Consider the following 26,760-nt stretch of genomic DNA (forward strand, 5'->3'; position numbering starts at 1 on the left):
CCTCATAATACACCTTGCAGATTTATATTCTAATATTATACGGTTCAAATTAGACTGCACTCTCATGACACAACACTGAGCCTATAGTGGACCCTAGAGTATTGAGGTAAAGGTAATAAACAATATATATCACAGAACGCTAAAAGACACTGCATGTCAAATACAAAGATAAAGATGATCCGATATCTTTACATGATACTATAATGAGCGGGTTGTTGTTATTAGAAAGCTATGTGCTCACACTCATGTTTTATTAAGGCATGCCATTTTGCAGCTAACCTGGGGCCCCATAATGCACTTTGTAGATTTATATATTATATGTAGTTTGTACTATAATGCAGGAAATAAACTGACAGCTGGTCACTGCTTCACAGCTCCAGGGCACCAGGTGCTATCCTGTCCAGGTGGAGTTCCTCAAGATGTTCTCTTTATGTCCATGTGGGTTTCTTTTGCATTGAACAGTTTCCTCCTAACTCTCAAAACCATACCAGTAGGTAGACTGACTGAGAAGAAAATTAGGGAATGAGGGTGTGTGGTGTCCTTCATTGAAATGGTTCCAATCAGGGTGTGTTCCAGTGTCCCGCCCAGTGTTCGTGGAATAGACTCCTGAAGCACCACGATCCTGACCAGGATAAAGATGACAATATATGAGATATTGCTTGCATCCATAACTGCATCTATAGGGTACTATGGATCTCACCTGTGCGTGTGTGTATTAGAAGAGGGTATGTTGGGAATTGACTGGGAATGGGGAGGGAGAGTTGTTCGGATCTTTTGCCCTCCCTGTTACTGGTCATGGTCGGTGATAATGGTCTTGTGTGTACTTCGTTGCTCCTGGCGTGCACGAGCGCGCATGCGTACTGCGGTCACGCCGCGGTGTGTGTGTGTGTGTGTGTGTGTGTGAGAGAGAGAGAGAGAGAGAGAGAGGGAGAGAGAGAGAACGTGTGCGCGCGCGTGCGTGTGTGTGTGTGTATAAGTGTGTATGAGTGTGTATAAGGCGCATTATTTGGCAGCCGAGGCGGCGGAGCGGAGCGGGGAGGGCTGAGCTCAGGGTATCCCCACGATTCTTGTTTTTTTTTTTTTTTTTTTTTTTACCCCTCCTTCACGCTGAATTATCGGAGTTAATTGTCACTCCGAAGCTAAAGGAAGGACCTGTGATAACCGAATAAGCGCCTCTCCGAGCCGGTAAGTGAGATAAAAAAAAGCGGTGTGTGAAGTTTTTTGGGGGGGGGAGGAGTGGGAGGAGAAGGAGGAGTGGGAGGAGAAGGGGGGTGTATCGGTTAGAATCCGTTTTCTATGTACTACTTACAGAAAGCTCGTCTTCCTCTCCTCCTCCACCACCACCACCTTCTCCTCCTCTTCCTCCTCCTCACTGAGCGACGCCGTTACAAAGTAGACGATGCACTTTTATTTCCGCAGCGCCGATTAACCAGCACTTGAGTGACAACAAGAGGTTCATACGGTACCCCGAGAACTGTTCTAACATCTCAGAGTGATTTATTGAAGTTCTGCAGACACTCGGAAAGCATCCCCCCCTCCCCTACGACTCAGTTTTTTGGTGTTTGGTTTCGTAATCTCGATGCTGTTGAAGCGCCGTGTCTGGGTCGGATAAACGACGAGTTATCTGTCCGAGTTGGACATTTTTTTTTGTTTTGTTCACCCCCTTTTTGGTCAGTTCGCGGTTCATACAGTGGACTCACAAACCAAGTGGGCGCCCTGCTAGCCCTCTGGAGGACGTAGTTATTGTGGATATGGAGGATATTTTGCTCGTTGAAGTCTTGAAAGTTTAAATTTTGCGCTGCTTCCCCCCCTCTCCCAAGCGCGAGGTAGGTAACGCTAGCAAGTTTAGCCTGCTAACGTTTCAGCCCTTGATTGGCTTGAACCTTGATGGCGAGTGCCAGCTTGCTGTTGTTATTATTGTTTATATATATATATAAATATATTTATACATGTGTAAAAGTTTTCTGTATGTTAATGAATTGAAGTTTGTGAATTTGATACGTCCATTGTTTCTGTTCTAACGTAAAACATTAAAATGTAGTATTTATCACAGTTAAATAACATTTTAGCTCCTCAGGTAAGTTAGCTTGATTTTTTGTTTGCTAATAATAATAATGTGTCATTAAGACCGGGCTTGTTGTCAGGATTTGTCCTGTTTTTGTGTAACATTTCCGTCATCCGGTCTGACACACTGCTTTTTGCCGGTGTGTGGATAAACACGCGGGGTTATTTTGCAAACAAACAGTTTTGTTTTAGTGTTTTCTTTAATGTTGAATAAAGGAGGGGGGGTGATAATAATGGTGGACGTTGTATCTTAGGTTTTTTTTTTAGTATCCCCAGTCGTGGCACTTAACCCGACAAGGCTGCCAGTTTTTTTTTCTTTCTGCTGTTATCACAATAAAAGTCCCTTGGCTGTAATCTTCTTCCTCTTCATCCTCATCATCCTCTTAAAGCTACACGTGCAGATTAGAGTGGCGCACGCGCCCGCTACCGCGATACAGCTCGCAATATAGTGTTTGTGTGTGTGTCGCACGGATGTTTTATTAACATTTATTAATGATTTGTTTATGACTGTTTGTCCTGATTCTACTCGTTTATACTTGAATAAAGTGGACTTTATTAAACTTCTGGACGTCATAGACACGCGTCTTGGCTGAATCTTTCAGACCAGACGATACGATCCAGTTAACCGAAAGTGATTCGATCTACTGAGCCGATTCTGATTCGGATCCGAATCCGAAGCTTTTTTGTGCCACTATAACATAAGTGAAAACAGGAACTGTCTTGTATCATGTGTGCATTTAATGGCAGTGTTGAATGTTTTGCATATAGAAGGGTCTGTCTATCTCTCTGTTTCTGTCTGTGTCTGTCTGTCTGTCTCTATTTCTGTCTGTTTCTGTCCGTCTGTCTCTCTGTCTCATCAGTTGTTGTGTAACAGCTGTCTCAGTTTTTAACCCCATTCTGTGTTGACTTGAATGTTGGACTGATTCACCTTGTTTTTTCCCTTTAGTCCCCTACAAATTTGAAGTCAGACTGCTGTGTTCCATGATAATGTGAAGATAATCTCAGACTTGGCTGCTCACGTGTCATTTTCAGTTTCTTTAATGCAAAATATATTTGGTGTATCAAAAAAAAAAAAAAAAGGATTCGAATTCGACAGGCCTTGACCCTTTTGGTGTATTGACATGCATTCAGAAGTGAAGGTTTGATCTGCAGGTATTGGTGGCAAAGATTTTGCTCTATGCTACGCAGTAGACCCGAACGGTCACTAGAGACACAAGTGAGATCCACTACTACAAACAGCCGGAGTTAATGAGTCAACAAACTGCTTAGGACTGGAGCTACAGAGGGGGCACTAACTTTCAGTCTTTATCACTCTATTTTCATAACTTGAGTATGGTGATTTTGGTCCCTGTAGGGGTATCAAATGTTTTCCTGAGTCTTGCTTGTATAAATCTGTTCCTCTGATGAAGGCGATGACTTGTCTGTCTGCACAGTGTTCAGTAGTCCTGATGCTCACCTGACTGCGAACGGATGAGAACCGTAAAGCAGCCCCATGGTGGCGTCACATGATGGTGTCTCACTGAACATGTGAGCATAAAGTCAATAAGAGGATGTTTGGTCAGTTACGTTAATAGGCTTTACATGAAAACATGTGGTTTTGATCATTTTTGACACATAACAATCATCTGGTTAATAGTAGTGTGTTCTATCTATCTATCTATCTATCTATCTATCTATCTATCTATCTATCTATCTCTATCTATCTATCTATCTATCTATCTATCTATCTATCTATCTATCTATCTATCTATCTATCTATAGCATATTTAAAATGAACATTTATTAAGATTTAACATTGATTAAGGGACGTGTCCGGTTTCTTGGTCTAATTACAAAATGATCAATGTCCACCTGAACAATGATATATATTTGTGCTTCTTTTGTAAGCCATTATGTCACTTGGCTGCTTTGATGAGATGTTAACCACAGGGGGTCCATCTGTTAGGCCCTTATAGGTGTCTGAAAAGTGCCTGTGGATAAAAACCCCTCAGCAGCACATCTTTTCAGTCTGCGCCGTTCCTTTGTCTCAACGCTTGAAGCTGATAGCCCATCATCAGTTGGTGTCAAAACAGACTCTGTAGTCGAACAAAGACCTCATGGACTTTTCAGTAACGTAAAAGTACAGATATAGAGATGAAGTGCACCGTTATTCACGATACTAAACCTAGCCTTAAGACTTTGCTCTTATACAGCTCTCCTAAATGTATTTGGTCCACAGTGTGTTCTTGGAATAAAGGTCTCCTCTGAAGTATAAGTGAGGGTGTAATATGGGTTTCAGAAGAAGAAATGCTTGATGGATCTCTAGCACCCGTTTCTTTTTTTTTCTTTTTTTCTACACGTTTTTGGTCCACCTGAGATTTTGAGTGTCCGAGAGAAGGTTCAGACAGCAGCTGATGGGAATTGGGTGTGATGGAGTTAGGCTTATTTGTTGTTTGTAGTTAAGGAGTCACGATGCCTGGGTGTTGCTAAGCAGCCCCGGATAACAGAGCTGTGTCAAACAGAGAGGCATCTTCCTGTGTCCTCATCTTCATCCTGAGGTGGATGTGGATCAAACCCTGGAAGGTGTTTTTTTTTTTTTTTTTTTGTTTTGTTTTGTTTTGTTTGTTTTTTTCTTTCTTTTCTTACAATGGAAACTTTCACCTAAATACTTTTTGTGAAACAACAGATTGTGAAACAAAGAAATATTGCAATTTGCTTTTGGTTTGCAGGCATTACTGAGTTCCACAGTAATGTCAGGTTGCATATAGTTAGAAAGTTTGGCACTTAGCAGAGGTCTGAGAATGCTGTGATCTGTAGGTGCCGGTCTTTCCGGATTAATCACTGAGGTTTTTCTTGGTGTCAGAGGTGAAGCCAATGAGTGTACTTGCAGGAAACGGTTCAAGCGACAAGATCGAGTCCCAGCACTGATCAACTCGCCATCTTTGTAAATCTGAAGTCTGATTTTTATCTCCCTGATTTGATCGCTTTCCAGTTCCCAGTCATCAGCCAGCCGTGCCCTGTCATCTGAAAACTACAGAACGGGGAACGGGGGGAGGTTTCAATACTAGCATGTTGTTCCTCTGAGACTCGTGAACTCTGATATATGAACTCAGCCAGCAGTAACCTTTAGAGCTGATGCTCATGCTGTGTCACACTCGTAGGAAAGCACCAGCTACCCTCTTCGGCATTCATCAGCTCCACACCAACGATTGGTATGTGTCGCTGCGATCGACAGAGGTTAGAGTATACCATCCCTCCCACCCTGGTCTGTTTCGCTGTCTGTGGATGGCTGTAGCATTGTCAGCAATCAAGCACAGAAGCTCATTGGATGTAGTTTAGAGCCAAGTTATTCCTTGTCAACTGATGCACCATTGAGCTGATCGACGGAAAGAAAATATATATTGTAGTTAAGCGAAATGTAGTTTGGCAACCATCATGGTTTCTGTAGCAGTTCTGCCAATTATGTCAAATGTGGTGACAGGAAATGCCACTATGAAACAACCCATAAGCACTATATATGGTCTGACCTACAGCTGTGAACTAATCACTAATGTTTAAGTTTTAATGGTTTATCTGACTTATCTAGTATACCAGGAATTATATGTAACTGGATTATGAATTTCAGTTGAACAGCCTGGAGTTTTGTCGTATGAAAAGCTGTAGCTTTAATGTCAGTGTAGTCGTTTATCGAGTCCATATTGAGTATTTGTCCCAAGTGAGGTAATAAATTTGCTTGATCTGGATTATGACTTGTTCACAGTATTTGTCATTTGGATTTGAATCATTTAAAGGCATTTTGAGCTCAGAGATTTGCTGCTGGTCAGGAGCACAAAGCTGAGAGATGAAGTAATGGCTGACGTCTATTGTGCAACACCTTTTTTTTTTTTTTTTCTCCTTCCTGTGTCTGTGAGCTTTTGTATAATGTCAGTTTCCTCCTCACTTGTCATACTGATATGTTGTTGTTCACCTGATTTGCCTTTTCAATCCTTTAGAAATCACTAAATCCTTAAAAAGGAGTGAGTTGTCTATTCCAGTCAAATCTCCTAGACCATGTTGAAAGGATTTAATGATGATGTAGTAAATGGTGATATTGTTTTACATGTCAACTAAACATTTTGTCTTGGTTTCTTTCACGGTGACACTGCAGTTATACTTGCGTGTCCTTACTGTCTTTTTGTTGTTGATTAGAGACTTGGGATGTGTGTGTGGTGGTGTAATAACATGAAGGTGTAAGCTGTGTTTCTGCAGTGGAAAAAGTTCAGCATTCTAACACGCTCAAAATAGAGGAGAGCAAAAAATGTACTTTTCTAGTAGGGAAAAGCTGGATTTGGTTCAAAATGATAAAACTCCGTACATGCAGATATGATATGGATTTTACTATTGCTGTAAGTTTGTCAAGTCGGTTTAAATGAATCATGGAGGTGGAAAGTCCTTCCTGAGCACAGTGCCTAGGGCATCAAGCACATGGAAATGAACACCAATACCAGGAACCAACAACGGCAGCGCGTCCTTGTCTCATAAACTTTGTCTCATAAACAAACTTTTTTCTTGCGCTATAGGCGAAAGTGTGGTCTTTCTGTCTGCTATGAGACCTTCATGCCGAACCTGAAGCATGGATTTACTGTGGTCTCTGTGTCCATTCAGTGGTTTGAGCAATCTGCCTCATAATCCTTTCATAAAGTAGAAGAAAAGAAGTGTGTATGTGTATATTATGTGTATATATAATGTGTGTGTGTATATGTTTTTCTCCCTCCTGCCTCAAATTCCACAACATAAACATGTATGCATGCATCTGCAAGTTAAAACCCTGCAGGAGAGGTCATTACATCACTTGCTAAAAATAACCGACGTGGAAAAGCCTTTCTCTGGCCTAGCAGGGGCATGTGCACCAGAGAAGAAGAGAAAAGAGATAGGCCTATGAGGCAAGATGTTTTCAGGAATGCGAGAGATTTATATGTATGCCCAAATTTTACAAAGCACGTAGCCATCAGTCTGACAACAAATGTCGGAAGGTTTAAAGATCCGAAGTCGGGCAGTATTCCTTCGTACGTAGCGTATGGAGCAAAGCGATTTTATTATTCGTCACCTGCATTCAGCCAACTGACTACCTAAGCTGTCTCATCATTGTACCACACAGTTAAATTTAGTACGTGTAGGGGGCAGGGTGATATCTCATTAAATAACACAGAAGAGGAAGTCAGAGATGACTAGAATATGATTAAGGTAGCTAACTAGTTTTACTTTGAATCATCTCCACTCCACTAGCATTCTTTCACCCTGTAATCTTTAATCGCAACTCGGGATTGGTTTGTTTGGGGCTTCCAGTGATTTGACATGTTCTTGAACTTGTAGCTGAATTGCAGTAACGGCGTGTTCATGGAAATAAACTATACAAAATTGTCATTTCTGTCCGGAGCGCAAGAGAGGAATATGGTTGTACTACTACGACACAGCTATACAACTACAGCCTGACAAATAACACAGTACACCATGGCTCACATCCAGATCTGAAGGGCTGGAGTCCAGCAGGGATTGGTCTAACATACCTACTGAACCTGCTGAGCCGCAACAGCTATGCTCGAGAAGGGAAATCGTTTAAACTGTGTCAAAGCGTGGTTTACACTTCAAAATAATTACGATCTATCCTGTTAAATTCCTCCATACATATTAGGTGTCTGCCTACCTTACACAAAGCTGTTATAAAATATCTCGCAGCTCTTCCTTGATCTGTGCCAACGTGTGAGGGGAAAAATCCGCCTCGTTTGGTAGGCAGTATAAGTGAGTGTAGACCAGAATCATGCTGTACACAATCTCTGCCAGACCAGCAGCCCTGACCACCCAGCTCTCTGTCAGCTGAACCTGTGCCACCAGCCTTACTTTATATATTTACTTAGCCGAGAAGCTCTGTCGTACTATGGAATGCATGTTTGGTGCACTTTTTAAATACTGCTAGGCCAGTATCATTTTGCAACCACCAGGTTGCCCTTTTTTCTTGTGGATGTTGTAATATGTGTTGTGATGCAATTTTTATGATATTGCTGTCTTCTTGAAATTTAACATGAAACCAATTAGTCAAGTTAAATATAGGTACCAGGGTGGACATATGAGTAACCTGGGACGAGCAGATTCTTTGTCTGGGCTATTAGACAAGTAGGTTAAACATATCCAGATAAAAATAAAGGGTCTAGTCATCCTCATAATAACTTTTTCATGTGATGTGATGACAGAACATCACATCTCAGAGCTGTAATGTTGGCCAGCTGTTAGACCTTATGTTGAGGTACGAACATTGCCTGAGATTTCACTTGCCCAGTGGACTAGCCAATGAATGAGATTTGTTTGTCCCTGATGTATTAATTCATCTATTACAACATGTATTGCAGTTGGACTACAGTCCATTAGCGCTACACAGTTCTGGAGTGTGTATTTTATTCTGTTATAACCACCTCTGTAAAGTTAGCAGTGAGACCAGACGTCTCATTAGTTATCTTGGTTGAAGAAATTTGCCATTTGAAATAGGAACATTTGTGTGGCCACTTGCATCAAACACTTTCCTGAAACTCCACAGCGATATTTGAGTTTTCTATTTTAATGTTACGTGTTAGCTCTAATAATCTCCGTATGTCTCGATTTTGGAAGGTAGTGTTGATCACCTGCTTGACTCTAAGCTGGGTTAATGCTGTTATCTTTCATGGTTCACAAAGCAAGGCTTTCTCTGTGTATGCCGTAAAGCCTGGCATTTATCACCTATTACAGCATCAAAATCCCCATATTGCAAAAGACTGCAGCGTTTCTGAACGTTTGCCACCTACACAAAGAAACCAAACTACTTCTCGCAGACCTTTTTGTAAGAATCGACGTTTCCAACGATGAAACCGAAAGCCGCGTCAATGTGTATATATACGTATTATTATTAATAACAGTGGCTCATTTATGCTGTGAGGGACATTTATTTACTCTGCTGCCATTTTTGGCCTCGTCTGTCCTTTTATACAGAAGAGTCACTACGAATCAATAGTGCAGTTCTTCCGACTGATCCTCTTTATCCTCATTTCAGTCCCGATGCTCAATGGTCTCTTCTCGGATGACCCCGCCCCATTCACAGGGCACAAGGGCTCAATGAAAAATGATGTAAACCGTATACAACTCCCTTCACACTCCCCAGAGCTCAATCCAGTTAAACATTTAATGGGAGAATTTGGAGTGATGGTTAGACAGCACTCAAACACCACCATCAAAACAACAATTCATGGAATCGGATCCGAAGACTCGTGGAAATCAGCACCATGGTTTGAGTTTCTTGTGACTGTGACTCATTTGCTTTCTTTGGTTTCACATTTTGACGATTTTCAAGTGCAACAAATTGCTTGGTCGGGAGTTTAGTGGTGTGTGATTTAGTGGACACTCCTTATCGGTTCTCACAAAGGTTGTTTTACCACTGGAGTTCATTTTGATTAAAGGAAATATAGACTTGTCTAATTGTAAACCCGGTCAGTAGCCTCGCAGAACAAGTCATTTGTTGCTCTGACGTTCTACACCCTCATGGAGCTATTACCAGTTTTTATAGACTCATTGTACTACTCTATGGGGAAGTGTAATTAAAATTAATTTAAGCAGCCGATTCACACTGAATTGAACATGCTCTAGAGTAAAAAAAAAAGCACAGTTTGTTCTAAAGAGAGAGGTGTTCTGTATTTTCTTGTATTGGAGAACCTCCACTTGCGCAGTAATCAATTTTGCTTGCATCAGTAATGAAGTTAGAAAAATAAACAACTCCAACACCTAATTTGATGCTGTCCTGACCAGGCGGTTACTAAGGATGAATGAATGTTGGTAAATCACAGAGTAACTCGTGATCATGTTGATAAAGGATCTTTTGTTCTGTAGGTTACATGTCTCGTAGTTTCCAAGAGCTGGTGTAGACTAGAAGTGTGCATCAGGACTGGATCAGGATCTCATACAATCTAACAAAAAATTCCCATTAGAACAAATGGTCCACCTCCTGTCCATTAAAAATGATCTATTTATTCCTAATTTGTACATAAACAGCTTGGGCCCTTCATTAGTGTGTCTCTCTCTTTAAATGCAGCAGAGGAAATTTCACAGTAGGCCAGAAAATAATTAGCATATTGGGCTTATAACTGCGCAGCTCTGCTGTCCATGTGGCAGGACACTGCACGTTTCTGAGTGAATCAGTACTACAGCAGCTCAGGCACTGTTAGTAGCAGCCTAGTAATGTTAGCACCAGAGGGCATCACTGCCTTGAATAAAAATGTGTTTCAGGGTCTGTACAAGTAGATTTGAGATGGATTTTTCTGGGTTTATTATTTTTCTTCTCGAGTGCAAGTGTTAAGTCGTTTTTTCCTCTTCACCAGGGTTGCATTTGGCTGCGTATTTGCCAAAGCAATTAGTCTGGATTTGCTGGTGATCATGAATGTTTTACAGCACTGTATACTCAAGTGCTGCCAACTTAACTGGGTGTATAAAGCTCAGAAATATGTGCATGCATGTCGGAGAAAATGTGGAGCACAGCATGGAGATTGCAGTTCCATGTTGACACCATGCTGTCTACTCGGCGCTCAGTGGCTGTTTTGTATTTTAGAGGATCGTGGACCGCCAATGAGACGATGATTATCGCTTGGGATATTTACGTCCTGCTGGATTTTGTGTGGTTGGAGTTTTTTTAAATAGTAACCAAATTCAGTGTTAAGCAAATATGTAGCCTCTTTTTTTTATTAGCTGTTGTAGATCATTATGTTTAGATCAGTTTAAAGTAAATACTAGTCTTTGTATGGACACTTCTTTTGCATGTGTATGGAAGGATGTGCCTTGTTTGAGAAGTCGCATATATGTACGCTGCCCCAGGGGGACGTGAAACCTGATCCGTCGCTGCCATTTTAGCCTTAACTGACACTCTAAACGTTCACTGCAACATGTGGACTCGTTCCTCTGTCCGCCATCTGACTCTGCGCTTTTTGGCTCTCCGAACAGCCGGCTGTAACCGCTGGGCCGAGGTCAGCCGATCCAAACCAAACCCGATTGTTCCGTCTTAGCCCTCGACCTCTGCAGTCAGATCTGAGAACAGCCTGATCCCTTCAGCTGTTCTGTTATGGCTTTGTGCGGGATGATGACTCACTTGTTTACCATTTCCTTGTCCCCAGAAAGGAATGCTTAGGCGAGTTCTGTGAAGGAACAGTAGCCTACAGAGAACGAACCGGTCCTTGTTCTAATTGACCATTCTTTCCTCCACGAGCTGCACCCTTCGTCTGTTTTCGTGTCCGAAGTGGAAAATAGTGCCAGTTGTTAATGGCATGAATGGTTTGGGTTGGTGTTCTTTTTGCCAGGGATTTGCCTTTGCTCCATTTATTACAAGATTTCAAGTTCAAAGTCCAGTTTATTTTAAGTCATATTACCCTAATGCTAAACCACATGGCTTATTCACATACAAGGAAACGTGCGTGGTGAATCTGATGCATGTTGCATTAAAAGTATGAAACACTTTCTTTTTGTCCAGATATTTAAAACAGTCACAGTTCTAGGTCGAATCTCTGTCCAACTCGTGTAACTATGCTCCTTTTAGAAGAAAGTTTTACGGATAAAACGGTGCATATGTTGTCTGATAAAAACGTCTGCACATAGCGTGCAAGGCCAAGAAATCCTGTTTGAGCATGCAAACTAACATTGCTTAGCAAAGCAGGGAATTATAATTGAAACGTATTTCAAGTGTTTAACTGTATCAGTGCTGTGGGAAGGTCAGACACCTTGTGATGTGATGCGTAACGGACGATAAGCTAAAAATGTTTTCGCAATGAAGCGTTCATGAATCCTCCCATGCCTGCCCTCTAATAGGAGTAAAAAGCCAAATATTGACACAGTGCTTACTTATCATTATGTGTAGTGTTGGAAAATTAATTTATTTGCTTGCAAGTTTGTCTAAGTCAGAATGAGAGCAACAGAATGACATGATGAGATGTGCAGTGATCCAGTATTTAATATCTGTATTCAGATTTGAGTCCATAGCGAGCGTGGCTTAAACCAGAAGTTTCCTGTAATCTAAATACGAACCCTACTAATGTTCCCTTGAGGGGTGAAAAAAAAAACAGAAGTAGAAAATGGCAGCAATACCAGCATGCTGTGTGAGTTCTGGCAGTTCCTCAACCTTACCTGCATCACTTCAGTCTAAGTTTAGATGGTCATGTTTCCCAAAATAAAAAAATACATCCAATAGTCTTAATTTAAACCACAGAGATCCTGACCAGGCAGTTACTAAGGATGCTATAAATGCATTAGGCAGTGCCACATGTGCATGTTAAGGAACAGGGTATTTCTTTCTCCTACGAACTTCATATCTAAATGCTTGCTCACATCCATGCTTGCGTGAGCCACGAGATCCAATCAAAATCGAAGTAGTGTCTCTGTTGAAAAAGAAACTTTCACCTGTGTTCAGTTTGTACACATATAGACATAAATCTCAAAATGCAGTTCAATTGTGGTGAGACTGGTGAACCCATGTGTCCCTGTTAAACACTGGTCTGCATTAATTTAGCTCATTTTTCCTAGCTTTACTTCTTCTATCCTACCTTTCCTGCAGTAAAAACAAACAAACAAAAAAAAACCCTCATGGATTAATGTACTCGATTGCATATTGTGGCTTCATGATATCATTGTTGCAAAGGTCAAAACCACTGTAAGCGCTAACAGCCATAAAAGGGGCACTGAAGTGGTCAGCCGTCCCTCACAACCCTTCAGAATTAATGGGCATGCTGGAGCATCTTTACCCCCGATGAAGTCCGTATGAGCCGAACTCACACATCCGCTGGGACTCGAGAGCGCTGACCTTAGCTACACGCTATATAAGCAGATCAGAGGCAGAAACAACACGTCTATTGTATGGCACTCGAAGTGGAAGCCAGGTTCTACAGTCTTGTGGTGATATTTTTAAGAAATCCGATCACTTTCATTTTCATTTCAGGTTTGTTCATATTTCCAGCTTTTAAAAAATTTGCTTAAAGATATGACTTTCTTTAAGTTTATTTGGAATAGATTTCATCCAGAGTGTCTTTTCCAAAAAAATGAATAAACTACAAAAGGAATAATGAACTTCCTCTTCTCCTTTACCAGAAGCCCTGACCTCTGAATAGATTAAAGGAAAATGTCCATGCCATGGACTACATGTGAATTGAGTGGATTTTTTTTTTTTTTCTCCTCCATGCCTTGCGTATTTGTTTATTAACTTTGGTTGCCATTATAAATTTTGTGTAGTAAAGAATAACTTTTCTTTTTTTTCCTTCTTATTTAATAAAAACACTACAGTGTAACTGCATTGTATATCACAGGAAGCACGCTGAGGTTATAAAGCAGACTTGAGTGCAGGTCGTCCGCTGACAGGCTTGCTGTAAGCACCACTTTCTCGGTTATATATGATATAGTGTGTGTGTGTGTGAGAGAGAGAGGGAGTGAGACAGTGTTGTGTCTCTGAAGATGTACATTTGACCCCATTTACACACTCTCCTAAGATTAGCGTTACGTTCAGGCTGAAGAAAAGCATCGTAAATAAGAGTCCCAGTAATGACGGCATCTTAAATAATATGCTTCATGATTGGCGCTGTCGCTTTAAGAATCACTACAGTTGAGCCAACAGTAACAGTCTTCTTCAACTCTTCCTCATTCCCCCCCCCCCCCCCCCGCCACCTCCACCCCTCGTTTCTTTAGAGGACTTGTGTTTTGGAATGCCATGTGGCGTCTCTTTCGGGCGTAACCATCCATTTGTGGATGTGTGTGTGTGTGTGTGAGAGAGAGAGAGAAACTGAGAAACTGTGTCTTTGTCTAGGTTATGTGGCTGCTTGCTGTTGCTCACAAAGGGTTAAAACCTGCCTCAGTCTCTCTCTCTCTCTCTCTCTCTCTCTCTCTCTCTCTCTCTCTCGCTCTCTCTCGCTCTCACACACATGCACGCGCACGCACGCATGCACGCACACACACACACTTACTGGTTTAAACCGGTTCTCAGGAAAGTGCTTTGTGTGGCCCACTGAATCCTGGGAAGGGTCATGTGTAGCTCAGTGATGTCACAGGGAGAACTTAAGTCAGCTTTCCTTTATCAGCTGTGTGTGTATGTGTATATATATGTGTGTGTGTGATCAGAGATCATAGCTACAGTGTTGTGTGGTACCAGAAAGGCCTATAGCAGAACCTTTCTTTAGGAAAGAGTTAGTGTGTGTGTGCACACCAAGGAAAGGGTTAATATTATGTTTAGCCCTTTCTTGAGCTAACGCTTCCTGTTATGCACCAGCGAGTAGATGAAGCTCTGTTTTTCCGTCTCCATTACCGTGCACATCTCGCCCTCGACCAAGAGGAGACGGCATCTCAGCGTCTGCCTCATGTCCTTCATTCCAGTCACACAGATCCGTCTGTCTTTGGACAAGGAAAATGGAGCGGATGAACCTGGCTTAGTAGGATCACCATGTGCAGCAAAAGCTTTACAGTCAGGGTTTTTTCTCCATAGAGAACTCAAAGGTCACCTTCTTTGTCGATTTGCATGTGCCCTTGGTTTTGGCACTTATCAACCGTAAACATCGGCCATCATTTGATAGGTGAAGTTGTTTGTCCTTTTACTTCAGGTGACATGTACACACATTGGTCTTCTGGTCTGCAACTTCAGGAGTTTTCTTTCTGAATATTAAAATGCATTATAGCCCATTACATTTCCAGATATGAATCATAGAAAATGTAATAATAATAATTCCTTCAGTCTTCAGGAAACGTTTTTATCCAGGTCAGGGTTTTGGTGTTGGAGTTGGAACACACACATTGATACATAAGGGCATTTGTCTTTTTTTTAAATAATTTTTTAAGAGACAAACGTTCAAGAGAACTGTTTTTTTTTTAGTTCAGATGGATCTGGTGTATTGGTAAGCCGTTCCTGTTACCAATTACTTTACTGACGTTATGAACAGTAGCCTCTCTTTTTATCCTCTTTTAAAGTTAAGATTCAAATCCCCAGCTTGAATCCAGAAACTGAGACACTTCTGCCTGGAAGACTTTTCTAATGACTGTTACAAACCCCTGACAATGGAGACTCCTTCCTTAAATGTTATATAAAAGATCTCCTTATAGAAAACTGAGGATGATTGTTAAACTTAATTAAGTCTATGTTCATACCCTATGTGATTTTCTTGCTTTAAGTTGCCATTTGCTGTACCATGAAGTCAAGAGAAGGTGTTTGTTGCCACTGGCTGTGATAGAAATAACGTTTATCAGATGCTGGTGCGACCAGCTTTCCATTCCGTAGGGAGATTTGTGGATAAAATTCAGCATCATATCCTATACGAGATGAAGGAGAGGCTCTTGCCCTGGATCACATGCACACAACTGTCTTTAATCCCATTGGTCGTCATGGTACCAAGTCATTTGCATGAACTTCTCAACTTCTCTGTTGCTGGACACACCCACATCTAGTCACCAATGGTCCATCGTTGAAAATTAACGGTCTTCGGTTGCTTTGTCGCAGAATGTGTGAACGTAGCATTATATTATGTGGAGCGTCCACCAGGAATAAGTTTCTGTAAATGAGTCGAATATGATGAAGTACGAGCGCATTCATATAAACCTGTGATCAGAGAACTTCACCGTAGTAAAGATCTGAGCTATTCAGTCTTATAAACACCTGATACTCTATGTGCACAAAAATCACAACCTCAAACCCTCATATTGCTCAGCTCTACCATGGCCTTGTATATGGACCTGCCTCACGCTGAACAGTATGGTCACCATTAATTATCAGTGCTAGTTGTGTGTCAACAAACCTTTGAACTGTGTTTTTATTGGCAAAATCGTCTACCATTTTATCAGAATCTAGCCTGGTTTCATTTTAGAAGCCTGTAGTTACACTCGGTTATTTTTAAAATGCTGAAACTATAAATACATGCCAAGTGAATACTGTATGAATGAATACAATGAATACCTAACCCATTTTAATAGCAATGGAGCTCTTTTAAAGGCACCAGCAATAATTTAAGAAAATATATCTTTTTATTGTTTCAGTTATCTAAATTTGCTTAAGATCGGCCAAATATTGTGCATGAATCCATCCTGATTCATCTGTATGCCCTGCAAGCATAATATAGTGGTGGTGGTGTTTTTTAAATATAATGGAGCATTGTGGAATTATGCTGTCACCATTTAATTTGGATTTATGAACAAGCAAGCTGTATCTGTCTTCGTATTTGTCCACTCACCATTAAACCATCCATCACCAGCATCCGCATCACTCGGATAAGCTTGAAGAGGTGCTGATGCCCCATTTCCTGTAGATGACAGTCTTGGCCTTTCTGCATGTACTTTGTGATCTAGATGTCTGCACTTTATCAATGCAGCCCATTAGACCACATTATGCCCCGTTATTGCTCCTGCGCTGGGTCATAGGTTGCAGTGATGTCATTGTGTTCGCATGGTTTCTTTATTCGGTTTGCTGTAATAGACTGGACTATTGATTTCTCATCTCCTTTTCTCTCTCATTCCTGCTTCCTTTCCTTGTCTCGCTCTCTCGCTCTGTCCAGGTGTGGCCATGTGTGACGAGGCGGTGCGTCAGACGCGCAGTCAGAAGCGCGCTTTAGAGCGGGAGGCTCTACCCGGGGACTTGGATGTGAAGAAGGTGAAGCTGGAGGGTGGAGACAGGGATGATCGGCCCGTGCTGCGTCCCAGGCCCGAGGCCTCGGCGCGCAGCTCCAATATCCTGAGCGCCGGTGAGGTAAAGGCAACCATTAAAGTGGAGCTGCAGACCAGAGACGAACCTGTGGACATGAGCACCACTAAAGGGTGAGAGTAAAACCAGCTGAGCGCTGAATTCATTGCTCTTGTGCTAATTCCTGGCTCATAAACCACTCAATAGTCCATGTGTAATACAATATATGGAGGGAAAAAAAGCCCAGTATATATCTGTAAGGTTAAAGCCACTGCCCTCTGTGATGGGTTAAACTCTCTAACTCTCTTTGCCAGAAACCTGGAAATAAAATCTAATGTGTTTTTGTGGCTGAAGTGGATTATATTGAATTTTTTTAAGGAATTTTCTTCCTGCGTACATAGTGATGTGGCAGTACTGATGGTCAGACCATCGTATACAATCTTTCACCTTTGTCTCCTCCATTTTTTACATGATTTGCTCCATCAGTCAGTGTGTTGAGACTCCCTCTCCTGAGAGTCTAAGCTGGCTCAGCTCTAAGCTGATACTTCCAGACATTATGAGCCCTAATAACTGTTTACATTAATATGATGCTTGCAAAAAAAAAAAAATCATGGATTTCATGTTTTTACTGGCAGAGGTTGCAAAATATTTGTAGAGTTACTTATTACACTTAATCTACTTTCTTAGTCATATCCTGAGCATTATTAGCTCAGCTTAACAGTAATATTTGAGCTTTGATTCATTCCATCCTAGAAATGCTTTTGTTCACGGAAAACGTGCGTTTCCATTAACAGTAATTCACATTGTTCTTGTGTGCTTTGTTTTAAACACTTGAGTTTGCTTATCACATCTGTCTTCTCTGTACTTGAGCAGTGTTATCAGTTTCCTGTTCATTTTCGCTCAAAAGTCATTTCCATAATACGCGTGCATGAGTAAAAGGGGATTTTATTCCCTGATTCATTTGCAGTTATCAAGTAAGGAATAAAACACACGAGAGCATGCAGTTATAGGGAAATAATCAATGCTGTGATGCAGCCCAACTTGAAACAGACCTAGGTTTACAAACAAAACATTTTCCCATAGCATCAAATCCCAACACACGTTTTATTCCTCCTTCATTAATGAAGGATGCTAATGCACACAGTGCGTGATACACTGGTTCTTGTTAGCACTTACTTTACACCAGCTGTAAACAGGCATTCACTCTTCAACCTGATACTAGAGACTCCTTTTGTTAAATGTTAACTAAACATCTCCCTAGAGAAAACTTCACCAGGGCAACATCTTTGTTGAGAGTTAATCAGCACTGTGGTAATGGTCATCATAATGGTCATCATAAAGCCTCTTTCTAGCTTTTCTGTGCTTCATTATCAGGTGTGCATAATATTGTTGTACATAAATTATATAAATATGTAGGTCATGCCAACACTACTCAGGGGTTTGTTGTGTATATTGTTTTATATATCATGGGTCATAGAAATTGTCATGTGATTTTAAAAGGGGAAAAAAAATCCCCAACCCCTATTCCAAGTAGTGATATGAAGAATCATGAGCAGGTTTATGGTTTTGTTGTCAGCGCCATTAGCTGAGTATATGTTTGTGTATGTTGAGAGAAAAGGGATCACCCTGGGACATTTAGCTTTGTTCCGTTGTCTTGGTGAAAACGATGCCTGAATCTGGACGGTCCTAAGGCCCTCTGTCTGTGCAAGAACTTTTATATTAGAATTTGAGTAGAAAGCCCACAACTAATTTTTTATGTACAAATCCACATTATCTATGTTAGGTGTGATCTAAGTGTTAGTTTGACACAGGAAGTGTGCGTGTGAGCGCGCGCGTGTGCGCGCTAGCGCGTGTGTGTGGCAGAAGTTTGCGAGGCGGCAGCTCCATTTTCTCCGGCACCTGAACCCTACTGCACTTCACAAAATGAAGGCCATGTGTCACAAACCGGTTCCAGCCGGCTGGTTGCCATGGTTTCCACTTTGGAAGGAGCAGGGCGGGAGGAGGGGGGAGGGTCACATGACGCAATGAGGCGAACTGCTGTCGGTCACGTGACTTGTTTAGTAGAGTGATTAATGTACAGGAAGTGGGTGCCTGTAGGAAGAGGAGCATCTCTGAGGCAAAGAACAAGAACGATGCTTTTTTACCACCGGCACCGGTGCTCTTCCTTCCCCTCCCAGGCGTAACCAGATCGATCCACAGCTCTCAGTGCTCACATGAAAAACTTTATTGAACAGTTTCATCAAGTTTGTCCAGATGTCTGGTCATGCATGTGTTAGGCACCGCTGCACCTCTCCCGAGAGCAAGAAAGCTTGCAGCCTACACAGGAAATGACCGCGCTCATGACCTCAGAGTTAGTTGCCTGTTAAGGAATGAGATGTCCAGTAATGTGTTATAATCCACAAAATCACACAGATGATGTGTCCTTCCTCTTGCCAGGTTGTAGCTGATATCACAAAAATATTGTTTGGACGCAAGTCTGTTCCAGGTTTTTAAAGATGCACTCTACAGTAAAAATGAAGTATTTTCTCAGCTAATTGTTTCTTCCATTTCAGCAGCACAGGTAGCAGTTTAATTACAGATTCGTTTTTGCTGAACCCCTGATGTTTGTTTTTTTACAATGTTCGACTCCACCCCATTTTAATAGCTCTTATCACCTGTAAGCAGTTTAACAAGTATACACAGAGATAAAACCACACAGCTCCGTAGGCCAGTACTGGAACGCTTAAGACGTGCACCAATCAAATGAACACTTCCCACTGCTTTTCTTTGTTTTTGTGCATCATGTTAATTCATTTGCAGACATGCCTTGCTGAATCATTACGTGAATCAGTACATAAATGTGTTTCATTCATGTTCATCACATCATTTTTATGCAGTGTGAAATGAGTGTAAAAACCAGACAATTTGTCTGAGTAACATCCGGTACTACGGTTCACCACACAAAACTTCAAGTAATAAGTTTCCGTAATAGCCGAGGAGGATTTAGAAATGTGTGTTTGTCTCCCTCTAGTGGAGAAAGGTCATAAAGAGGCATTGAAGAGTTACATACTGGTTTTGTTCATACTGGTTCAATCTGTTGTTATACTGGTCAGTCTGTACACAGGTGGTTATGATGACCGTTCGGAATCTCTGTTCAGCAGGGTCGTTTTTCAAGGAATGCCATTTGAGAATGTTGTGCATTTCCTGACTTCTTACAACTGCTTTTTTTTTTGTAGCGACATTAAGAAAGAGAAGCAACCTCATTCACCAGACGACGTCATCGTTCTCTCCGATAATGAGCCGTCCAGCCCCCAGATGAACGGAGGGAGCCACTTCAAAGAGCTCGACACAGACCTGCTCATGGTCGGGACCATTACACTCTATTCTATTATTACAGGCTTACTTAGATGGTGGTACACAGTACTGAGCCATAGTGATGCTGCTTTTATTTTTTGGGTCATGGTGATCTACAAATCTGTCCAACATATCCGTCTATGCTCATTTTGTGTGTATGTGTGTGTAGAGGAGTAGTCCTGAAGAGAGAGTTCGCATTATAAAGACATTGAAGGAGGAGCTGAGGCTGGAAGAGGCCAGACTGGTATTGTTGAAGAAACTCAGACAGAGCCAAATACACAAGGAAACCAATGTACAGAAGGTAACGCGCACAGTATCAGTGCTGTTCAGAGCTTCCTTCACTGCACAATGTACCACAACATTTGGCACCAGAACATTTCCACTGGACAATATATAAGTTTATTTATGTGCATCTCTCTTTAGCCCTTAGGTTCAGGCTCTGTGGCCACGCCCCCTCCTCTGGTGAGGGGCTCAGTGACCAACAAAGGAACTCAGCCTGTAAGTGTCCAAGTCACCACACACTATTTTACTACATGCATACAGTTTCATTTGACTTGTTAACTGTGATTCGAGTTGCTGTTGTTTCAACCACCTGTGTTACACATAATTAATATGCATGATATTCTGATTCTCAGCAGGTTCTGTCCAGCCGGAGCTCAACGGGTGTCATCCCTCCTCCTCTGGTGCGTGGAGGACAGGTGTCCAAACATGGCTCGCAAAACTCCCAGATCATCATGCCTCCACTGGTCAGGGGAGCTCAGGTGAGCCTCCAGTCTGTGCCACAACTTCCAGAGCATACAGTTCACATTTCCTGGGCATCTGCAAGTTCTTTTCCTAATGGCTAATAAACAGAGTCTGAAGAGTTTTATAAGCTCTACTTGTCTTAATAGCTCTCTCTCTGTCTTTCTTTAGCCGATCTCTGTGACACCACAGCAGATCGCGACTCTGCGGCAGCAGCAGCAGCAGTACTCCAGTTCAGGCCCTCCACCCCTGCTGCTGGCTCCTAGAGCATCTGTGCCCACTGTTCAGGGTCAGAAAATCATCCAGCCTGGCCTCATTCGCGTGGCCAATGTGTCTAATGCCAACCTTCTCGTCAACGTCAGTCCAGTGAGTTTCTATCCATACATAAACATCAGTGTTTCTGCATTTTCTCTTGCAGATACTTTACTGCCTACTTTGCATCAGGGGTGCATTAAGCTTTTCTTGCAACTTGTATCACTAAACTTTTGTCTCTCTTACGCCCTCCAGTCGAACACCAACCTGAAGACATCCTCCACTCAGAGCGCTGTGGCAGGTGCCAACGAGTCTCCTGCCAGCCGACAGGCGGCGGCTAAGCTGGCATTGCGGAAGCAGCTGGAGAAGACTCTGCTGGAGATTCCTCCTCCCAAACCCCCTGCCCCCGAATTTAACTTCCTGCCCTCAGCAGCCAACAATGAGTTCATCTACCTGGTGGGCCTGGAGGAGGTTGTGCAGTGCCTACTGGATGCCCTGGGGAGAGGTAACCCGTCAGCCATGTCAATAAAAACGAGCATCCTAGATCAGCTGTTCCATTCCCTTATTGTTCAACACAGCCTGAAATGCAAATCATAGATTTTGATGTGTTGTGCTTGTTGCATTACCATATTCATCAGTACACTCAAGCAGCACCTCTATAGAACTAAGCAAACGACTGACCATTTGTTGTTTTTTTTCTTTCATCCTTTTTCTTCCCCTGTCTTGTCCCCTCTCCATCCCTCAGGTAAACAGGGAGGTTCTCAGGCTTCTACCTCCACGGAGCCATTCACATGCACTCAGTGTAAGACCGACTTCACCTGCCGCTGGCGTAAGGAGAAGAGCGGTGCCATCATGTGCGAGCAGTGCATGTCCACCAGTCAGAAGAAGTCCCTGAAAGCCGAGCACACCAATCGACTGAAGGCAGCCTTTGTCAAGGCCCTGCAGCAGGAGCAGGAGATCGAGCAGAGGATCCTCCAGCAGGCCTCCTCTCCTGCCTCGCACTCACCTTCCTCCTCATCCTCCTCATCCTCGAGCCACCTAGTGAAGTCGGAGCAGCAGGTGATTGTCTCTCAGCAGATCAAGCAGCGCTCTTCCTCGCTCCAGCAGCACAGTCGATCTAACCAGCCAATCAACCACCACCATTCCACTATAACACAGGTGAGACTGCCCAAACAGCTGTGGTCACTCTGAAACCAAAATACTGAATCATTGGGACTATACTGCAGAACACACACACTGACAGACTGTATAATTGGTAGACAGTAGTCAAAGGAATTGCAGGATGCAGCTGGAGAACAACGATGAGGATGTAACAGTACTGACTGGGAAACAGCTGGATAATGGCAAGAGGGACATAACCATACTGATAGAAAAACAGCTGGACAGTAACTAAGGCAATGTGTTAAACTTTTAAAACAGCTGGACAATACCGAAGGGGACAAACTGATACTGTGAAACTTAATAGTGGATAAGAAGGATAATATTAAAGAGAACAGGATAGTAGTAAAGCGAGCATGTCAATACTGACAGTAAAACTATAACAGCTGGACTGTGTGACTGTACTAATGGTAAACAGCTGGACTATAGTGAAGTGGATATACTGACACTAAAACAGCCTTGAGTGGAGCTGGATTAGAACATCATGGGTGTGCCTGTAGTGATTATACACCAGCTGAACGATAATGAAGAAGATCTACTGATACTGACTTTAAAACAGCTGTACAGTAAAGAAGGGGGAATGTGTTGGTAGTGTAAAACTGGGGGTCAATATCAACAGAAGTATGCAAATATTAACTGTAAGACAGCTGCACAACAGCGAAACAGCTGGATCATAGCACAGGCACAAAAAAATGGCCTTACATGGCATTACTGACTAAACAGCTGGACACTAGCATTGATGTCTTAATAGTGACTGTAAAACAGCTGGAGACTAGCATCAGGAGCCAAGTCCTGTCCTTTACACTAACTAACAGAATGTTAAAAAGACCAAGATATAGAAGAGTAATGTGAATATAACAGTACTGAGACATTGTGTGTGTGTGTTTCCCTCTCAGAGTTCTGCTCAGCTGTCCCGCAGTGTTCAGTCAGCAGCGGCCCTGCGTGGTGTCTCTCACTCCTTCTCTCCAGCCTCTCAGCTCCAGAACGCTGTGGCAGCTGCCGCGCTGGTCAGCAGGCCAGGTAAGCATGCTGTGCTTCAGAGGTCAAAGGTCAGCAGCAGCAGTGCCGGCGGCAGGACCTCTAAGACTGTGACATCCTCCACCTGGAGGAGGCGGAACAACGCAACACCAGGTAGATTCTGAGCCCCCGTGTGGGTCCGACCGCAAAAAAAAAAATCACCCCCTTCTCCGGCTTCCTTCGACCTCCTCTCCCCGTCTCTGTCCCATTCCTCTGTTTCTCACTCACCACTCCTGCTGACCACGGCGGCACTCTGCTACAGTCGGGGGTCACGTCCAGCCTGAGGGCAGTTCTGCAGTTTGGGGTTTCTAGTTGAATAGACGCTATGTGTGTAGAGTAATGTTTCTCAGCATGAAATGAATTTGGCCCTGAATCTGTGATTTCCATAATCATGTAGGTTTGGGTGAAGATCGATTAAAGCACTTCCTATCCTGACACATGCTCGAGCGTGGTCCTCTGTCCATTTCTCTCATTCCTCTGGTGTGGGCTTTAAATGTTGGTGTTTCTCAACTTGATGGAACCTTTCACAATGACATGCGGATTAGCTGGTGTGTGTGTGTGTGTGTGTGTGTGTGTGTGTGTGTGTGTGTGTGTGTGTGTGTGTGTGTGTGTGTGGAGTGTTAAAGTACCCATGAACTCTAAAACAAGATTGGTTAATGTTATAGCCTCTCTTCGATTCTAGATCTGTCTTTTTCTTTCTCTGTACCATCATTATTTTCTTTTGACTGTTGGCCTGTCGTTTGCCTTTCTTTCTTACTTTTACCTTTTTTTGTTTTTGTCTTCCTTCCTCCCTCCCTCCCTCCCTCCCTCTTTCTTTTTCCTCTTCCTTCCTTCCTCCCTCCCTCCCTCTTTCTTTTTCCTCTTCCTTCCTTCCTTCCACCCTCCCTCCCTTATCTTTCCTTCCTTTTCCTTCTTTCCTTTCACCCTATCTCCCTCCCTCCCTTATCCTTCCTTCCTTCCTCCCTTGTTCTTCCTTCCTTCTTTCCTCTCTCTCTCTCTCTCTCTCTCTCTCTCTCCACTTTTTAATTAATCATGAGTTTAGTTGAACTTGTTCAGGGGTACTTTAAAATTCCACTTGATTTAATTTGCCAAGATATTTGATGTTCTGGTTTTGTTATGCCTGTGGGTGCATGAATGAATTTGTGCTCTGACCTTCCCCTCTCTCTCTCTCTCTCTCTCTCTCTCTCTCGTTTGCAGGTGTGACTATGGCCTATGTAAACCCCAGCCTGGCCGTGCACAAGTCTTCATCGTCGGCGGTGGAGCGTCAGAGAGAGTACCTGTTAGACATGATCCCCTCCAGATCCATCTCCCAGACTGCGAACACGTGGAAATAACCAGGCCGCGTGCCACCTTCAGCCCAGCTTTTCCTAACGATCACAAACCTCAGCCCTCTGCAAGAACCTCACCTGGAATCCTGGAACAGATTTGGGAGCAGATCTAGAATCTCTCTGAGATTAATGCGGGATTATAGGAAGAGACTCCGGAGTCTCGTTTTCTGTCGTGGAGCGTATTCCCGAAGAAAACCTTTCGGCTTCTATTACAACAACTTCTATTTTCCTCAGTCACCTGGTTTCTGATCACCCCCCCCACACACACACCCACACACCATTTTTCATGTATGTGTCTTTAAAAAAAAAATAAAGTTTGATCATCATACAAGAACAGTGATGTATGTAAAAGCAATAGGCTCCGGATCCACCGTCACCCCGACCAGTTACTGAAGATGAATGAATGATTGAAAATAATGAAACCAAGAAGATAATAAAGGTTAAAGGGCTTCCACTTGTGTTTCGCTGCCAGGGCCGTAGAGACTTTTATTCATAAGCCTGAACCTGTACTCCAGTGTTCATGGAGGAGATGATGATGATGATGATGATGATGATGATGATGATGATGTGCATCCTGCCTTTTGAATTCGAGACACAAAATGAGAGACTGTGTCTATTCTCAATATGAATCATGGAACTTTCATCTCTTTGGAAGAAAACAAAAAACAAAACAAGTAAATAGGTTTTCCTAATAAAAAAATAAACAAAAAACAAAAACAAGACTGGAAAAAAAAAAGATAAATAAATCTTAAGTTACAGAAAACTAAAAGCCAGCAGAGCGACATGAAGAGCCCTTTACGGCTAAAGGCAGGTTTTTTTGATTGTAAGTTATATAGTGAATTGAGTCCAAGCTTGACTGGACATCTCTTTAAAGACATTGTGCTTTGGAAAAACAAAAAAAAAACAAAAAAAACTGTTTGGTCACTTTTCCTTTTCTTTGCATTTAGTCCAGTTTGATCGAGGCTGATTCCAGTCTCAGTAACACGTCATGACCCTGATGATTTATTCCACATGCGGTCCCCCTTGTTCTTCACAAACACGTCTGAGGTTGTTTTTATATCCAATGTTACTCCCATAACTTTTTATTCATGTTTTACGGTTCACAAAAAGACAAAAAAAAAAAAATAATCGATCATTATAACTGAACAGTCCTTTAGTAGAACATGTGCATGATGGATTGGAGACTTGTGTTTGTGTCAGGGGTCCAGTCCAGTCCACATGATTTGCGTCCTCGTCTTTATGCTTTACCTTTCATCGTTTTCTTTTCTCCATCTTCAGCAGATTACAGGAACAGCACTTGGTCATTATTTTTCCTGCCTAAACTGGAGAGCTTTCACATTAAACACCTTTAGAAGATCGTGACAACAAACCCACTCGGTTGTTACAGATCGTAAAGCTGGAAGGTATTTATTAGTAAGATAAATTAAAATAATAATAATAATAATGCTTTCAGGTGACACTGTCAGATTTCTTTTCCCTTTTTCTTTTTAATGTGATTGCTCTACCATCAGCTCTCCCGGTGTGTCTCTCTTTTGTGTTTTAAATGTTTTTAAGGTCTCGTACTACACTTTCCATGTCGTCGTCTTTTCGGCTTCCTTCCCCCACAGACACACGTCCTCTCCTCAGTGTGGATGCTGTACTGTTCAGCTGACAGGAGATGGGAGGCGTCACGCCATGATGTCACGCCGCTCTGTTTCAGGGGTTTTTAATAGCAATGCTAGCTTCCTCCGGTTCTGCCGCACTGTACAAAACTCATGTTTAAGATTTGTTAGGTTTACTTTCGTTTCCCAGTTTGAGAAGTAATAATAAAAGAATTTTAACCCTCACATGGTGTTTTTATTTCTGTGCTTTTGTGTCTTTTTTTCTTGCCCACCTTTGGAACTGTTTATGCATTGTGGGTGGAGTTTTAGGGAAATGGGGTGGGGCTGTGTAGCTCTGTTCTGGAAGGGGATGGAGAGACAGAGACACAGCCTTGTGGGACGCCAGTGTTCAGGATGAGGGTTGAGGATATGTGATTACCCAACCTTACAGACTGAGGTTGATTTGTTAGGAAGTCCATAATCCATGTGGATGTGCAGATACCCAGGTCACGGAGCTTAGGGATCAGTTTACTAGGGACTAATGTATTAAAAGCAGAGCTGAGGACAATGAACAACATCTGAATGTATGTATTGTTATTGAGAGCTAGATGAATAGCAGTGGAAATGG

General features: G+C 42.4%; 1 protein-coding gene across 5 annotated transcripts; it reads left to right on the forward strand.

Annotated features, from left to right (window-relative positions):
* The first annotated feature begins 996 nt into the window (after positions 1 to 996).
* LOC131370643 (transcriptional repressor p66-alpha-like) lies at positions 997 to 25,680 on the forward strand. 5 transcript variants are annotated; one of them, XM_058418032.1, is made up of 11 exons: positions 997 to 1,185; positions 16,599 to 16,857; positions 19,939 to 20,065; positions 20,226 to 20,357; positions 20,480 to 20,554; positions 20,692 to 20,817; positions 20,969 to 21,163; positions 21,305 to 21,554; positions 21,795 to 22,207; positions 23,104 to 23,338; positions 24,422 to 25,680. In XM_058418032.1, the coding sequence occupies exons 2-11, from the start codon at positions 16,607 to 16,609 to the stop codon at positions 24,556 to 24,558; spliced, it is 1,941 nt and encodes a 646-aa protein (XP_058274015.1). In that variant the 5' UTR covers positions 997 to 1,185; positions 16,599 to 16,606; the 3' UTR covers positions 24,559 to 25,680. The 5 variants fall into 5 exon arrangements, with proteins under 5 accessions (XP_058274015.1, XP_058274014.1, XP_058274016.1 ...); XM_058418031.1 differs by lacking the exon at positions 997 to 1,185 and adding an exon at positions 1,292 to 1,826; XM_058418033.1 differs by lacking the exon at positions 997 to 1,185 and adding an exon at positions 12,774 to 13,015 and having other exon boundaries at positions 23,104 to 23,227.
* The last annotated feature ends 1,080 nt before the right edge of the window (positions 25,681 to 26,760 follow it).

The sequence above is a fragment of the Hemibagrus wyckioides genome, linkage group LG20 (genome assembly GCF_019097595.1).
Source record: "Hemibagrus wyckioides isolate EC202008001 linkage group LG20, SWU_Hwy_1.0, whole genome shotgun sequence".
Classification (NCBI taxonomy): domain Eukaryota; kingdom Metazoa; phylum Chordata; class Actinopteri; order Siluriformes; family Bagridae; genus Hemibagrus; species Hemibagrus wyckioides.